Source organism: Rhipicephalus microplus, chromosome 5, assembly GCF_043290135.1.
Source record: "Rhipicephalus microplus isolate Deutch F79 chromosome 5, USDA_Rmic, whole genome shotgun sequence".
Classification (NCBI taxonomy): domain Eukaryota; kingdom Metazoa; phylum Arthropoda; class Arachnida; order Ixodida; family Ixodidae; genus Rhipicephalus; species Rhipicephalus microplus.
In genome coordinates, this window is record NC_134704.1 from 64,142,340 (window position 1) to 64,160,376 (window position 18,037).

The following is an 18,037-nucleotide window of genomic DNA, read 5'->3' on the forward strand; positions in this document are numbered from 1 at the left end:
CAGCTGATGCTTACCGCTTTTCCAGTCCTATTGCTCCTTTTGAGGCGGTATGTGTGTGTACGTATACACGAATAATGTCGGTGAGTTTGCTACCTTTTATTGCAAAACTTATAAAAAAGAAACGATTAGCTTTGCATGATTCACGAAACAATTATTTAATTGTGCTTGGCATTAACAGGTCTGCAGGGGGGTAAAGATCGGCACATTATCCCTCCCCGATGCGAAGAACAGCCACAGGTTGCTATCGCCAACCGGTATAGAGTAAAAGGGCTACTGTCATCGCCGCCTCGTGCTTCGATCCGTTGTCAGAATTAGCGAAGCACGCAGTTGCCGCGGTCTATCGGGGAAGAACTTGGCACCAGAGCTGACTGTCTTGCATGTGCAATCATGATAAGCATGAATAAATTTGCCGAGAGATATCTCAGAGACATGCCACAAGAATACTTCCGATTGTAACTGTGTAGAAACGCGACTGCCTCCTACTATTCAATACATATATGCCCACTTACTGCAGTCACTAAAATGTTAATTATTAAATCGTAGTTAATTGGACAACTGAGAGCCATATTTATTGCCTCACTTTGTGTCCCTCATGATACATAAGTTATCTGCAAAGATGGTTTTCATGTTCTTCCTAGTGCTGAATTTTGAGAAAACCATAAAGCTTAGCTTCGAACACCCGGTACATATCGCTTCAATATGTTACGTGCATGCACTGCTTCGTTATGGCACGTACAAAAAGAGGCAAAGTGATCATTAGTTGGGTCACTTCTTCAAAAACAGCATGTTTATACAAGAGCATACCGAAAAAAAAAATATAAGTACTTGTGGGGGAAATGAGTAATGTAGATAGAGGAAGTATTCAGCAACAGGTATCTCTCATCCATACGTCAGATTACATGGACGGTAAGCCGATTGTCCAGTCAGTGAGTGCGCTAATGGATAGTGTCCGGAATATTTCTCTTCCAGTTCATTTTCGTCCAATAAAAGATAGAATTTTACAAAGTGCAAGTGTTATTCATTGTTTTAGGGAGCACGAAACTAAATATATATAGCAATTTATTATTTCATGGTGAAGCGAAAAAATAAAGTTTTGTGTCCGAACAGCCATTGCATCAGTAGCGCTAGACGAACAGACCACGAGGATGGGAGGAAGGCAGACGCAAATGGTACTGACTTCATCTCTCTTCTTGTTGTCGTGCGCTGTCAGCCAGACTAAAATAATTTACTAACTAGCTAAAAAAAAAAAAAAAAAAACATTCCACAAGATGTTTCCCAGCAGACACCAAGCGAGTGCGGCGGACAGCGCGAGCCCTCTTTCGGTGGCAGGCGGCACATGTGTAACTGGCACGCTATTTTCAGTGCGATAAGCGAGCGACAGAGAGCGCTAACTGCTCGTATGATCCGAGAACAGAATTCTTGCAATAACGTTTATTTCTTCCACCTCAACTGAAACGGCATCAATTTCGCAGCAGCACTCGCAGCGAATCGGTGAGAGCAAGAGGGAAAATCACTCTCTTTAAAGTGCCTTCTAGATGTCATCGTATGCCTCCGACTGGTGTAAGTTTCGTTATACTCTATTTAATATGGATATAGTTGCACGAAGTTCCTCTGGTGCGGTATTACCAGATAACATCCGTGGCAATAACGTACAGGTAGTTGAATATTGCTCTAACATCATGAGAATTTATAGCTGGAATTTCAAAGTGGCATTCCAGATGCTACGCCGTTGATGAATTGTTCTTGATGTCTCTCTCTGCATTCACTACACCCGCGTACAACTTTTAATAATAATAATAATAATAATAATAATAATAATAATAATAATAATAATAATAATAATAATAATAATAATAATAATAATAATAATAATAATAATAATAATAATAAACTTGGTTTTCGGCAAACGCAATACGCCCGAAAATAAGCTCAGCAGTTATAGAGAACTTTTCGTTTGATTGCTGCGGTGACGAGTTACAGTATCTGTGATAAGGTGTAGCTGGTTGTATGCAAAAGCGTTAACATCTCTTAAACCCTAAATAACATAGAATTAAAAAAGAACGTCGGTAGTAAACAGAACTAGCGTTTAATAAACAAAGATTTTCATTTGCAAGGGCTCTTATCATTGACCTGGTAGATAAGCTAAGATGTTCTGCAACTATATAACTGGCTGAAACTGGTACTTCTTACGTAAGATCGGTGATCGAGGAAAAAATATATTTTTTTTTGTTGTAGCATTACGGGTCCTAGCTTTCCTGTAGCTTGCTGACATTCGAACTTCGCGCTAAAACGAAGGCAGTTAAGTGGTGCGATACATAGCCGCCAGATCTTGCGCTTTGTGCACTCCGTTCGGGCGTTATTCAGCGTATGCTTTATGCTCCATCTAGCGGTGCAGCCGAACAACAGTTACGTTAGTTGCCAAAGAGCGCAGCATTTGAATCTCGACAACACTTGAGTAAACGAGCCTCACGTGGCTCACGCGTTCATTTGTTGACTAATATTACCCTTATTATTGTGAGAGTACTGTGCGTGCAGATACACAAATGCGTGACAATCAGTTGCGAATTCGTGATAAAGAGCATTAATCAGTTGAAACGAGGTTGCCTTGATACAAATGGTGAGTGTTTTGTGAGAGTTATTGATGATCGTGCTGCTTTGTCAAACGTTGGATCCGTTGGTGAACGCACACACAGATACTTTACTATAGAAGCACAACCTTTGAGATCGTCTATTATTACGCTTTTATTGCTTGTGGTTAGGAGACAAATATTTTAGAGATTAGATAGGCTATAGAAACATGCACGGAGAGACAACACGATGTTCCCATAAGCTCATGCCTTCCTTTCGTTCACTCACTGCGAGAGACAAAATCAGGCGAAGCCTTTTCTCTTGATGTCACGTGCACTGGCTGAAAATTGCTGGAAAAGGCATGCTTAAGAGTTGAAAAGAAGAGTCAAGACCGAGAATGTTTCTCCAGCCGCCTCTCTTCAGCAAACAATTAAATATATTTATACCCCTTTTTATCACTCTCTCTCAGTGATTATTCCTCACCCCACAGTGCTAGTCTGCGAAAATAACAAATAACAAAAAAATGTTAACAAAGCGCTTGGACAAACATTCTTTCCTCATATGTCGTAATTGAAACTTCGCTAAGCTGCGTGAGTTAAGTTTGTTGTCTCCCTCTGCAGTGCTTCACTATGCCCTTCATTCATTTGTAAAGTTCACCTAAATCAATATTCCTATGAAGTCACTGTGGAGATTGCTAGCAAATTAGTTCAAGGGCAAATGCCAGACCGTTTTAAATGCTACCAGCAGTCACCCTTTTGACGATCAATTGCTACTGAACTGCATCGTATAGAATACATATAGACGTTGGTGTTGTTGTGGCAGTGATTACTGAAGACCCAAATTCACAGAGTTCTTCATTATAAAAAACTCATTGGCATGACATTTACTTTTAAATTTGATATTACCTACGGCATGTCACTGTGCTTGATCCTTGGAATGGCTTCATCCCAAGAGCATTTTTTCTTTTGAAATCGAACTAATTCGCTAGAAATGCGTCTCATTTAAAAGTTTAAAATTTTAGTAACGTATGGCCACAAGCCAAATTTAAAACAGTATACCCCATTTGACTACTTTCTTTCTCACTGTTTCTAATATGCACAAATTAACGCTAGATAACCTTACATCAGCTAGTTCTAAACCTGCTAAACATCCATGCTGTGAGATTTCGCTTCATTAGGCGAGGCTGTTCAGCGGAATATCTGATAATAGTGTCATATGACGGGGCATTTTTGCGACTTATGGAGCTGCGCCAACTGCCGGCAGAATCGCAATAAAAACTGCACAGTGGATTGTGATGAGAAAAAAAAAAAGAGACTGGATAGGATGCCGCAAAACTTTCCCCGTGGGCAGAAAATACAAGTCTGCAGAGGCAGCACTGGGAAAGGTGGGTGCGAGGTTGCGGAATTTTCATTTCAAGGTCGAACGTGACGCGGTTCCTACAAGTTTCAAATGTGGGCGATATGCCGAGACAGTCGCACAGCGACTGTCTCGAGATGAAAACAAATGTCGGCTTTGCGCAGGAAACTTACGACAAGGGAAAGAAACTCAGAAAAACAAAGTGAAGCCAGTAGGAGGCTTTTGCACCGCATGCTTCGAAGTGCTGCCGTTGCAGGTATTTATTTATTTATTTTCGAGCGACTAAACACGAGTCAAATACATGCCCGTATTGTTAGTGGTGCTTCAGTGCAGCCGCTTATGCTGAATGACTTCCGAAATCCCGGTATTATAAAAAGCAATAAAGGCAAAGCTGGCTACCACAGCTACCAGAAGTCTATCAACCTTTTTATCATGTCTCATAAAACGGGGCACTAGAGAGTTCATCAGCCATACCGTTTTTTACAAAGTTTGCGACAATCAGGGCTGTAGCCCAAATTTTCGTTTGCGCGAGGTGGAGACATGAAACGGAAGGTCCTTTAATTTGAACGCATACATATGAGCGTGCGCGCACATATACACATACGAAATGTTGAAAAATTCCGGGGGCTATCCATGCACCCCCCAAAACCACCTACTTGGCTACGCCGCTAGCGATGATGTACGATTTCTATAGTTTATACACTCTCCGTCGCAGCTGAGGTTTCTGACAAAACGAACACCCCCTTTCAATATTAGCAAAAATTGAGCACAAGCACAAAAATTAATTTAGCGAAAACGAAAAAGAAAGAAAATCTTGAAAGATAACTGTGGGGCTGGATATATTTCCGTAAAAAAGTAAAAAAACAGATTCTGTACTTGCTGAACGTTTCTTCAACTGTTTCAACCCATTCGTTCACAAAGCTGCTAAAAAAAATTTTAATGTCGTTGAACCGTGCTTAGTTTGCAACGTGCTCCGGAAGTGCGCTATGAATGATTTTAGTAGAACTTTAGTGCATTTTGAGAAATCGAAATTCATTTGTTGTTTAATTATAAATGCATCACTGCGATGTTACCTCTTGTTAGTTAAGTAAATGTTCGTAAAAGTGTTCAAGGCTTTGTTAAAATGAAGTAAGTGCGGTAATAAAATATTTCAACCAAACCAAGATTCACTAACGCTTGCAGCTGTGGTAAGGACGCATTGCAGCACCGAGTATGTTAAGCTAGACTAACAATTCCATGAAGTAGATTCATTCGAGTTCCCTCAGGGCTTCCTCCTTGCCACAGAACTGCGCGCTTTAGAACCGGGTGCTTCACTGTTTTCAAAACGTATGGCGGCTTCAGCAGCATCATTACAAATTTGTAGAGTGCTTAGTATTTGATCACTGAATGCCGCAACACTAGAGAACTGTCGATGTCCCCATAGCTGTCGCTTCTGAAGTCATGTCACGGTGCAGTGTGGCGTGGAAGCACGTGCAGAAAATCTTGCAGAAACACTGAGTTTAGATTAGAGATTGGACCAAAAAAAAAAAAAACAGAAAAAAAGCAGCCGTATATGACGAACACAAAATGAACCGTGAATAAGTTTGACCTGGTATACAGCTGTGCATACAACAGGAAACAAACCGTCTTAGAACGTCACGAGAAGCTATGTTGAAATGCTAATGGAATCCCGCATAAGTACAAGAAATTCCTGAGGTCATGACGATAGTTATAGCGCGAGAACAAAACGACGACACAGAGACAAGAAGGACGTGAAGGTCATTCTTGTCTCTGTGTCGTCATTTTGTTCTCGCGCTATAACTGTCGTCATGCCATATCAACTAGCCCAAGCTGCCACACTCCTGAGGTCAATCACGAAACATTGTCGGTGGTGCAGAGGGCTCGAGTAAGAGACCCTGGGCCTTCGTCAAGCTGCTGCGACAGCCTTTTTCCCAGGTGTCCCTGCAGATTGTGTATTAAATAAATCGAATTGAACTGAATCGAGTCGTTTTTTGGCAGAACGGACCGTACTTTCCGTATTTAGAGCCCCCAAATTGTCACTTCGTAGATTACACAATTCCGAAGCCATTGAGCTTGCTTCGACCTTGAATACTGTTTGCTGCAAAGCGCCTTCTGAATTAACCCACGTCGTAGAACTGAACTGTTTCATCTCACAGTGTTTGTACCACTAGCTTTCGTTGAAGTAACCGAACACAGCAGCGCGTGAAAAAGATACGAAGCACGGAGCCATTCATAGCGCTGACTGAGCGTAAGGGGAACGCGGTAAGAAGGGCCTGGTTGTTGGCTTCTTGTAGCGGCAGAGTCCCTCCTGTTGCAGTGCAAGAGGACCCGAATGCTACTCTGCCCCAGGTGTGAGAGGCGACCCTTCCGACAAGGCAGTGGCGAAGGAGAAACGGCGGAGAGGCTACCGGTATTCTGACTGGCGCTGCGTTCCGCAATCACCTCCTCCCACAGGTGTCGTTCCGACGGAGTGCAGGGGCGAAAGCGTTGGGGGGGAAGGAACGCACCCCTCGCGCGAACCGGTTTCTGATTTCTTTGTGGCGGCATTCCTGGCCAGCTACAAGATGGACGTCGGCTGTGTACAGCAGGAAGCCAGGTCGGCGGCGCTGTAACGCTCTCCCTCATTGGACCGCGTAGTCACAAAGGCTGCTTTTCAACCAATGACGAGGAGTGTTACATGCGCTCTTCACGAGAGTAAGGGGAGTTGAGAGCGAAGGGGGGGGGGGGTCTCTTTCCTGCCCTGTTCTGCGCTCCCCCGCCGCGAGCACGCAGCGGTCACGAAGGCTTCTCAGCCGCGCGACGTCGTCGTCCGACGAGGAAGCCGACAAGGTTTGGCGACGTTTCGTCTACTGTTGTCGTGTGTGAAGCAGCGGAGTATATCCAGTGCGCGTGCGTGTTTGCACGAAGTGTCCCTTGGCCTTCACTTTCAGTGTAATCAGAGTTCTACTTGGATTACTGCGCGCAAGCGAACCTTCGCTGTGACTTCGCCGTGCGAGGCCGGACCGGAACAAGTCTTCCCCGGCGGGTGCCCTCCATGGATTATCGAGTCGTCCGTGAGTGTGCGTGTGCGCCGCCGTCGTGACGCCTAGCGCCGCGAGGTGCGCTGTGACGTTCCGGAATTTCGGCTCCGTGTACGGCTCCAGAATAGACTATGGCCCACAACGCATCGACAACGCCAATCTGCCGCTGCCGAGTCCTATACCTAGGTTCGGCCGTCCCTCACATCACGAAGGACGGCCTTCAGGGCATTCAGGAGCCACTACGCGAGCTTTACCCAGATCAGGGACCCGTGTCTGCTCGAGGCATTGACTCGTGGCTCAGCGTCTGGAGCAACGGACTCCTATTGGAGAACGTTGATGAGTCCCTGCGCCAGCACGTGCGATTTTTCCCCATCGAGACGCTTCACTACTGTGCAGCGGTGCGCCACGTCGTTGTGCCAGGCTCAAGCGGATCTGAACGCGTTGAGAAGTTTCTGCCTCTAGACAGTCCGTTCGCGAGGCACGCCGGACCACAGCAGCCTCCGCTGTTCGCGTGCATACTGAGGAGGACTACTGGCATCAAGGTGCTCGAATGCCACGCGTTCATCTGTAAAAAGGAGGCTGCGGCCAATGCCCTCGTACGTTGCTGCTTCCACGCGTACGCCGACTGTACGTACGCCAAGCAGTTGGAAGAAAACCCCTACGCTCTAGACGGGCCACCGCGGCGAGCTCAGTCTGTTGTGGGACTGGACACCGTGCAGAAGGTCGAAGCATGGCGTCACCAGCAGGCCGAGCCTTCTACCAGCAACGGCGTGCCACACGCGAACGGTGGCTCTATCTTGCTCGACGACGAGACGGAAGACGACGAAGGGAACTACAAAGTCTGGACTGGACCTGCTCCCAGAGAACTTGTCTACATGGACACCAGCGGCACACTAAGAAGCGTTCAATCAACCGCCACAGGACCCCCCAAGTCGTCTCGTCCCCGACAGCTCGCCATACCCTCTCGACCACCGCCGCCACCATTGCCACCACTCCCGCCTCCAGGCTCAAGCAAGATGAACGGTCACAAGGAGAGCTCAAAGTCTAAGAAGAAATCAAAGTCCAAGTCCTCGTCAAATTCCTCGCCGCAGCAGCTCCCTCCCATGCCGCCTCCACCTCACCTTAACGGGTACAGCATGATATCAGGCTACAGCGGCAACCATCCACCACCTCCCATGATGATCCACTCGGAAAGGATGCGCAGGCCTCCTGAAAGGCCCATGCTGTACAGTTCCGAGGAGCCCTCGTACATACCTGCCGTGCGAGCAATGAGTCCGACCGCCTCCTACCAGCCTGGCATGTATCCCCACGAGCAATACTTTATGCAGAACTACAGCACAGCTCCCCGCCCTCACGGAAGCAAGCACAGGGGAAATGGCGAACACGCACCCTCCTCGAAGCATCCCAAGGAGCACAGGCGCAGCAATGGAAACCATGATGACTCTGCGGGAGGGGACACCGACTCTCCCTTCAACACGGGCATCTACCGCCGGAAGGGCCATCTAAACGAGCGTGCCTTCTCCTACTCCATCAGGCAGGAGCACCGGTCGAGGTCTAACAGCCTGGCGAACCTGCACTTCCTCAATGGTGGGCCTGAAGGCAACGGCGATCCTGGACCTTCCGGTATGGACAAGAAGGACAGAGAGCTCGCTCAGCTCGTGGGCGACCTGGACTTAAGGGACAACAATGGTTACGGAGGCCCATCTCACAGGCCAGTCACGCCGGACACAAACTTTACCCGAAAGAAGGCATCGTCCAAGAACTATGCTTGGTAAAAAGCACGAAAAATGGTGGGACGAGTTCCACAACAAGGCACGCTTTTCATCAACTCCTCACGGAGAGAGACGATAGACTATTGAATTATCCGGTGCGCGACTATCGCAGCCCTGCGAGGGTAGGGTCATGGTGATGCGGCCACACACCAACTCGGCCTGTCGTCCTCTACTCGGCGTGCAGCCCTCGCTACTCCGGCCTTCTGGATGGATGGATGAATTGATATGGCTGTACCCTTTGGATCGGGCGGCGGCTAACACTACCTTCTGGCGCTCGCGCTCGCGCCCGTGCTCCTCTCGGAAGATTCGTGGAGCGTCCGTGCGGTCAACGTATATTGGAGTGCACTATGATAATGAATGTAACTGGATAGATGCCATGATAAGCGACCGCTCCGTGCTTGTGTGCGAAGTGCCACTGTGTCCTCAACATGTGCGTTTTTCCCCGTTTGGTGTTTTCTGTGTGATGTACTTTATACGACTGAGTGGTAATGACGGTGGCTAAGCGCACGATGGCACGCCAAAATGGATATATGCATGTAACGTGGATTGCCTTGCCCGGCCGAAAGGTGCCCACAGGATTAAGACTCATCGGTGATGATCCTCATCGTAATACCACCCAAGGATTCTGCTCACTTGTTCCCCGGCTTCGAATCGGCCAAGTCAATTGTTTAGATTAAAGCACTCTGCCTTTGGTTACAGCTCCATTATTACTGGGTGCGACCAGAAATATGGTTTGCTTCAAGGCAGCGCTAAGATTTAACACTGAGGAACACTTCGTTAAGCTCTTGTTATCTCGTAATAACCAACAGTCTGTTTTGTTTGTGTGTGTTTGGCCAACTGACCTACTTTCTAATCCTGTGTGGATGTGCTAGGGATTCATGAAATAACCCTGGGAAAATATGAAGGCGTTCGCTTGAAACCGCACTAGTGTAATTCCCCAACGCGCATTTCAGAGAACCAATCAATTCTGATGAGCTAGATGGGCCTTCTGTGCTTATTGGCTGTGCGTTGATTAGTGAATGTCCAAGTTCAGAAGCGTAGGCCAAATCGAGAAACAACGATTGATAGTATACCACTTATTTGAAGATTATCTTTTTGCGTTTACAACAATTTATTTTCTCTGGCATTGAATGCACAAAAAAGAGCAGAAAGACGATGCAAACAACGCGTTAACGTGCAAAAAATGCTGCAGTTTATGCTGCAGTCCCATTGTACTGGCATTGGCTAATTTTACATCAATCTTATGCTACCACTAAGAGCTGCGCTCAAAGCTCAAGTGATCGCTTGGAAATGTATTGTGACTTCATCTGATCAAAGTCGATCGCTAGTCATTTGTGGAATGCCCAGCTAGCACTTACGAGAAGGATTCGTTTGGAAGGAAGAAAGCCGCAGCATATCTTGACTGCGCGTGAAGAGCAAACTTGACTCTCAGGTGTCCCTACCTTGTACGAGCGCTCTCGCTACGTTTGCAATAGAGAGTCAGACGAATGCATAGGATTGATATACATAAGCAAGTGCTGAAGTTGAAATGAGAAAGGAATCCGAAGATCGACTGACTTAAGGTGGCGCGCGCTTAAGAATGAAGCGATAGAGACACTCACTTGGTAGTCTGTTACTGCTTTTCTTTTTAGAACATTGCATATCTTTACCAATAAATAGGTACTTATTTGAGGCATGCATTGATTTAATGAGAGAGAAAACGGGAAACAGCCCGTTTTAGCTAAAATAAAGCCGCTTTAGTTCATGCCGCAAACGGTTTAAAAGTTTGGTTTTGTGTCGAAATGCAGATTATTATGACTGCCCGTCATCGAAGTCGTGTTTGGTTGTCATGACTTAACAGCGTGTGCATGGTAGCTGTCAATTATAAGGGTCTCGCAAGAATGCACCTGTGTTCGGCGGTCACTTATAATGGTGAGAAATACACAGTTACTCATGGCATTACGCACGAACCAAGTAATCTCTGCCAAGCCTTGACAGATCTACGGCCGTATGCCTGGTTAGCAATTTCAGCTGTTGATTAAGAGAATAAGGGGAATGTGTTCTGACGCCGACACCCCTCCTTCTGTTTTTTTTTACATGTACAGAACCAACGTTTTAGCTATCTATTTAGCTACAAAGCTGAATACTACGCATTCATATTGGAAATACGTTACATGTTCATATTTGTCAGCTGCAAATTCATGCACACTGTTAGCCTTCTTCAACTTTCTGGGCAGCTGAGTGAAACCTTCGATTTGTCTTCAAGCAAGTGACATTAGTTATGCGCATACGGGCGTCCGACAGCCATTTGCTTTACCTTCTATGAAAAAAAAAAAAAACTGCTTGCGTTCCTGGTGTGCTCATGCTAGAAATATGTGAACTGTTTTTGTTTGATCAACGCGGTCACTTACGAACCCTTGTAGCGCCGCAGGTGTTGGCAGGCTTCAGGAATGTCGCTCACTTGCAAGGTGTTGTTCATTCATAAACTGAGAGTCACAATTCAGAGCCGCTTATAAAACTGTTGATGACGTAGTTAGTTTTCATTTGCTTTAAAAACGTACCCTGCTTTCCAAATTAGAAATCGTGCACCCTTCACAAATACGCGGACTCCATTACAGATTTTCTGCTCTCAAATATGTAAGAGTACGCAACCCATAGTTGCGCACGGAGTACCCGTTTCCTCTTCCTCCATTCTAAGAGCACATTCGTTCCGTTTGTCTTTCTTCAGCGTTTCTAATTTTAGCCTTGGCTACAACGCTCAAATGCGCGTGGCCGTTTTCAGAATGCGTGAGCCGACCGTCAAACTTGCGAGATAAAGATTACGAGGTCCGCGTAAAGCCGATAGTGCTTTCGCCGGGCTTCTTAGGGCTTTTCGTACTAAAGTAACCTCGCGTTTATAGGCAAGAGTACCGGCGCAAGCGTCTTACAACGGACGCCCTGTACCGCGGGATGATCCGGTGGCCGTACGTTGAACTCGGACAAAGTCCAATGCTGAGCGGCGGGTCGTACGACATGTGTCTCATGCCTAACGTTGATACCGGTGGCTTGAAGGCTGAAGCCTCCACGTTCTTCCTAAAGAGAGGAAACACGTTGTTTGGCTTATCGGTCATGTGCTGCTCCAGAACAGTGAGGGCTACCTCCGAAATTCAACTACGTTGTGGAAACCTGCAACAAAAAACGAAGTAAAATGATGAACGAGAAACACATTTGTTCAGACGCATTGACGTACATACTCCGAACAGTCCAGAAAAAACTTCACGTTATATTCATTATTGTAATGCTTTGTAAAATGTTCCAGAACTTTATTTCCTAGTAAACAGCAAAGCATCCTTGTTCATCACAGTCAGCTTATCACTGTCACGATGACGCAATTTTGACTTTGTTACCTGGCCGACCGCAGAACAGCCTAGCCTTACGCCTAGCAAGGCTTAGTAAACTTCGACAAGTTGTGGGCTCGAAAAGCAGAAGGTTTAATCACCTACTACAGGTTTTATTTCTTGCATTTCAGGGCACTAGGCATAGCTACCATGTGATTGATCGTGAAATAGAATACTAGTATATTACGCAGCATCTTAGTCGCCTTCACGGACCAGGACTCTGAAACAAAGGATGAAGCTGTACTTGTCACAGTATAGTTGTAAGCGTTTTTTGAACATTTGATAAAATTAAGCCTTAGCTTCACTTGCTGATGCATGCAATTTAAGCTCTGGTTATTCCAGCGTATTGTAACATAATTTGTTGATCATATTTATAGATGATAAACAATTTGCATGCTCGATAAATATTAGTAAAGATTTTCTGTTGCTGCTATCGTTGATGTAAAAGAAAGCGCAGAAGTTCAATCAAAATTTCCATGAGGCGGTAGCAAAATAGTAATGTTTTGTGGCCGTCATGAGTTTGGTGAAATAAAGATAGCGCAAACTTGCTGTTATCGCTGTTTTATTAATAACTCCGATAACAGTTCGTTCGTCTGTGTCCTTAGGATGCCTGATATAATATTATGGTGCGTGCCGAAGCTTTACCGTTTTCATCACAATAAAGAGTGTACCTTTAGGAAATTTATTGAAATATGCGTTCATGAACGACTGATGTCAATCACTTGACGCATTTTACACATATATGTCAGGGAATGCGTGAAGTACATGCACGTTAATCATGACGCGATTGCCGATGTGTCATATTCTTTGCCTCATCGGTGTTCCGGAATATATAAAATCTTTCTCTAAGAAAGCAGATTCATTGGAATGAAATAGCAAATGTTCATAAATTTGAAGACGAAAAAGTGAAGTGCACATTTATTGAAACTGAATATTAACTCATGGATTTGTGTGTAGACACTGAGGCATCGGTTTTCAGTTTGTTGATCCCTGTTTTGATCCTTGTGTTTTTCTCTTGAACACGGTTGACGATCAAGTATGTTTTACTATGTCACTTGCATTCTAATACAAGACGGTAAAAACGTTTATTAACAGTAATGTATTGTACTAGCAAAGTATCACATATAGTAGGAGAAGTTCAGTAAACTGAATGAGTGTTGTCACAATTGAAATGCGTTTGTGCTACTTATGATGGAACACTTTGAAAACAGATAATGCTTATGCTACTGAACGTGACCCCAAATGGGAAACTGCGTAGAAAGAAAGAGTGCGAGACTTGAGTGGTTTGTTCTTTCTGCTCTTCGTTGTTGTGTTGACGATGCATCGACTTGTACAGCTCCGAGCAAGACCTTTCTGTGTGCAAGAATGTCCTGCTCTGTTGTTATGCCGAAATAAAACGGACAGTTCCTGGTCAAATCAAGTGCGCCTAGATCATTACTTATTTTACTTTTTTTTCAATTTAGTGTATACGTCATTTCAGGACTTTGGCTATGCAACCAGGAAATATTTCTGTTCTAAATGGCGTGATGGAATCTCGTGACGGCCCAACGTTGGCATGTATGAGAAACCAACCAGTCGCTTATAAATGGCACTCCTTGCTTGTCGGTTTGCTGGTGCGTCAAAGTTGATATTTCTTGCCTAACAGTTTGTTGAAATAGTTGCCATTAGGCAAAGATGACATATAAGAGGCCATTGTGGCGCTGAAGACAATTGAGGGGTTGGGGCATATTGCCAAGGTGTACGAAAGTGGTCATTACCAGGTACGGAGGCGACCAGCGTGGTACTTAAAAATTACAATCATGACCGCAGAAAGTACAGGTGTGTGCCAAGTGGGCGATGCTAGCTGTTGCCCGGAGAATAAACATTTTCTTAAACCGAACAAGCATATAACTTTTCGGCGTGTAGTCATGCAGTGGTCTATTTTTCTTTACGTTCATATAATAAACCACGAAAGCTTAGTTCAATAAAATGTAGTATGTGTAGAAATTAACCAAATAGTACTTTATATATACTCAGGTGCTAGCAACTGAGGAATCGCTTAGTATAGGTGTGAAAAACATAATCGAGCAAGAGAATGTTGTGTAACGTTTCCCTCGCAATATAGTTAAAAAATCGGGGATGTAAAACATCTCGTGTTTCGAAAAGCGTTGCGTGTGGGTTTCAGAAGTTCACGAACAAACAAAAACAATTAAAAATCCGCATGAGCACGTGAAGAAAAGAGGAATAGAATGCGTAATGTGTACAAAGGTTATAAGAGGAGAGAAAGGTTTGCTATTTCTGAAAACTTGTGTTACATTGCAGGTTTAAACATAATGTACTAACACGATTTACAGCGTAAAGTTAGAAAATAAAGACTAGGATGTAGACAGGAGTACAAAACAAACGAACAAACAAAAAAAAAGACGGTGCTCATGCACCCTGTTCACATCTGCTCTTCGAGTCATTCAGCATGTGCCAACTAGCGCAAGAAAAAAAGTATTGTGCAGTATACATCACAGAGTGATTTGTCCTATTGTCCTGGGACTTATCCCATGTTCCGAGTTGCCAAAAAATATTCGGTCTCGCTAAACGTCTGCTAACGTTCTGGCAATCCCGGATGGAAGAGCAGCAGCCCTGGAAATAGGTTGGATCGGGCTTTGGTTGTCTGATCGAGGCCTTCTCTTCTTGAACCTGAAAACTTTCTTCCGAACCACGTGGTTTTCATTCGCAGCTTTTAATATAAGCGGATCACGGTTTTTATTTTTTGAGTTGATCATATGTCAGAGTCGTTCTTGCATACGCTGAAGACACAGCTTAACAACGTGGATGCTTACTGCAGTAACAACAACGACAGAAAAATAAACATTTCGAAAGGGTCAGTTTTTTCATCAGGACAGCTACTGCTGTCTTTTCCAGCGTTGACACAGGCTGCTGCATTACCATTCCTTCTTCGTTACGCGTACTTCACTTTCGTGTCTGTTGAATCACTCCACTCACCTACAAGTCATTGCATCTACCTAATTGGGAGCTTACATTTGGACAAAATGTGCGAACGCTTTTATTACGCCCTGACGGGGCGGACTGATCACAGCCAAAGAAAAAAAATCAATATCAAGACGAGTTACTATGAGAACCCCATGTGCTGTCGATCATGCAAAGTCGGAGAACAAGTGTACGACCAACGGGCACAGTATGTCGTGATAATGGAGTTGGGATCTGTGCAGTATGCACACATAAACATCGCATCACGTTTTGTATTGAAATGGAAGAAAATAATGTTCACGCAATTCTAATTATTGTAGAGTTTACTGACCCGCTTCACTGTAGCTCACTTCAAATATATTTCACCACGTGTGTCAGATCCCCACCCCTTTACGTCAAATATAACAAAGAGTGTTCCACAACACTCCTCGCGGCCCAAACGTATACAGGGATGATTGATAGCAGCGAGTTCTGTGATATAGGTGGGACAAAAAAGAAATGGTATTTTAAAAAAGGTATATTTTTTTCACACACTGTTTTCTAATAACACGGTGTCAGAAATCATGCAGATATATTTTGTTGTCAAAATGAGCGAGTCGAATGCACCAGAACTATTCAAATTTACTGGCCCGCTTGCTTCAAGAAAATCATGTGACTACAGCCATATATCAACGTGTGGCACTTTTCGGCAAAGGACCGGCGTACTCTAGAATGTGTCTATGCACCATATGTCGGATGGCGAGTAAAATGCGAGTTCCATGAAAAACTTCGCACGCCGCATACCCAAAAGAACGTTCTTGTCGGCATAAGTGGTTGCCTCGACCTGTGCGAGCGAAGCTGCCGAGACAATGTTCAGCAAGGCGAAATGCATGAGTATTGTACTATCAAGTTATAAGATCACTCCGGGGCAAAGAAGGAGGAGGAGGATAAGAACAACGAGAGAGAAGGCAGGGATGTTAACCAGGCACATGCCCGGTTTGCTACCCTACGCTGGGGGAATGAGAAGCGGGTGTATAAAGATGAGAGAGACATGAAATAGAAGAGAAAGAGACAAAAAAAAAAAAACAAGGATTGTCAGTCAATGGGCTGACGCGTATGCAGCGGTGGCACTACACAGAAATTAGAGTGTTCACATAGGCATGTAGTCCTCAAAAAGCGCAAGACGGCTTTGACTGCCTTTGAGCGGACGGAAGATGAGGACGGTGCTCCTGTAGCTTTGGCCCGAAGGAATCCAGTGTTATTTATTGGATTCATCAGGGGCAAAGAAAGCTGAGCACTGCTGCTAATGACTCACGGGCTTAGCCCGTAAGTACTCTGTGCGAACAGTCTCCAAGTTCAAGTTTCATATTTACATTGTAAAATGCTACGAAAAATAATGCTTTAGAGAGGGAAAAGCAGAGGTACTACTGTGACCCCCGTCCGTCTGACAAGTGAGCCAAGTGCATCCATGCCAGCACCAGACAATACTAGATTGTTAAATGATCCCAAGATATATCTTGTATAGCGTGTGTTCTCGCGCTCCATCCCATACGCAGCTATAGTTCAGATGTTTTGAGTTGTGCAGTCATTTCTCTGGGCACTTTTGATTTAGGACTACTCCCGTACTGTGAACGCCGGCATGGTGAATATGCCATAGCAATAAAGTAATTCTGGACCACTATGCGTTGTACAAGTTTCTCAGAGATAGCCGTTCGTGATCCACTTGACTGTGAGAAGTCGGTTTATATTCGCATAGATGAACAGGTCACGCCATATGAGGCGTTAGCCCAGATTCCGATTTTGTAGATAATACAGTTTTTGAATTCATGAAAGAAATGCATACATTCTTGAAACAATTTTGTTTTCAGAATAATGATGGAAATATATGCATTCAAGTGAAAAGGTCAATGGATTGGAACGAATGGAGGCTGGCGTGTGGAGGTGTCGTCACTGCACGTGAAATGGCTGAATCTATCATCTTACTCGAATCTCCCATGTTCGCTTGCTACAGCATAGCGTTCCTAAATCCAGCCCAGGATAAAGATCCGATTGATGTCCTATTCGATATTGATATTGGTCTTAGAACGTCTCCGAGAAGATGAAGCAGATTGCATGAACGGCGTTGGGAAAAGGCCGCAAAAAGCTGTGGTATATACAGAGACACCAGCGTTGCAGCATTGAGCACGCCAGTTGTTCATCTACGGCTGTGGCGTGCAGACAATGAAATCACGCCAGCCAACATCTCCTTATATATCATATCAATAAAAAAAAAATCACGCCAGGGCGATCCTTGCTGGCTGCAGTGCGTGAACCACCAGAAGCCACCGAAGATGCGCGCCACCGGCGCAAAATGCAAGCGCGGCTGATGGTACATTAGGAGGGGGCGCAGACATTGGCGTGCATCGGCAGACGTATATGCAAGGTGCTCACGCTCCTTCGCGAAAAGCGTGCAACGTTGCATGAACCGTGGAGCTGACGTTGGGTACTTACAAAGGCCTATTCCATGGGGCTGCACACGCAAGAAAGCAATTGACGTTTAACTCTGCAATGGGCAGCACTTCAAGATGACAAAGCAGTTCATAGTACCACATATTTCATATAAGTAATATTGGCGCTAAGTGTTTTCAGACCCCTTGGTCTCAGGAAATTTAAGTTTCCCAGCTATTCCGTCAAACTGCAAAGTACATGTTGCTAGCACCATTTAGGAGACTGGAATGTACATTCAGGGCTTCATGCTGAAGCAGCAAAAACAGCTTTTTTGTAGCGTACGTCTTCCAGAAGTTTTGGTGTTGACATTACAGGCAACATTCCTGACGGTCAGTAAGTGTCCGAAAGAAAGTGTTTGCTTAAACGTATGTACCACGATTGGAAGTATTGGATCCTTTTTTATGTACACCAGTTTGAATATCTGATCACTGTGGTTTCGTTCGAATGCGTGGTCATGCGTTCCGCTCCCGTACTAATTCGGGGCCAGGGCAGACACTTTGCGCAAAAGCAAAACTGAACAGGCCTTTTGGCATGACGC

The 18,037-nt window shown here is 44.9% G+C and overlaps 1 protein-coding gene and 1 long non-coding RNA gene across 2 annotated transcripts in view; both read left to right on the forward strand.

Moving 5' to 3' along the window:
* Positions 1-1,436: 1,436 nt before the first annotated feature.
* LOC142817810 (uncharacterized) overlaps positions 1,437-18,037 on the forward strand; it is a 99,251-nt gene continuing 82,650 nt past the window's right edge. Inside the window, exon 1 of the long non-coding RNA XR_012895371.1 lies at positions 1,437-1,560. This is a non-coding gene — a long non-coding RNA (uncharacterized LOC142817810). The remainder of the gene's footprint in view (positions 1,561-18,037) is intronic.
* Positions 6,679-13,492, forward strand: LOC119174453 (uncharacterized). The gene has a single exon (XM_037425356.2). It carries the CDS (start codon positions 7,076-7,078, stop codon positions 8,717-8,719), a length of 1,644 nt encoding a protein of 547 aa, XP_037281253.2. The 5' UTR covers positions 6,679-7,075; the 3' UTR covers positions 8,720-13,492.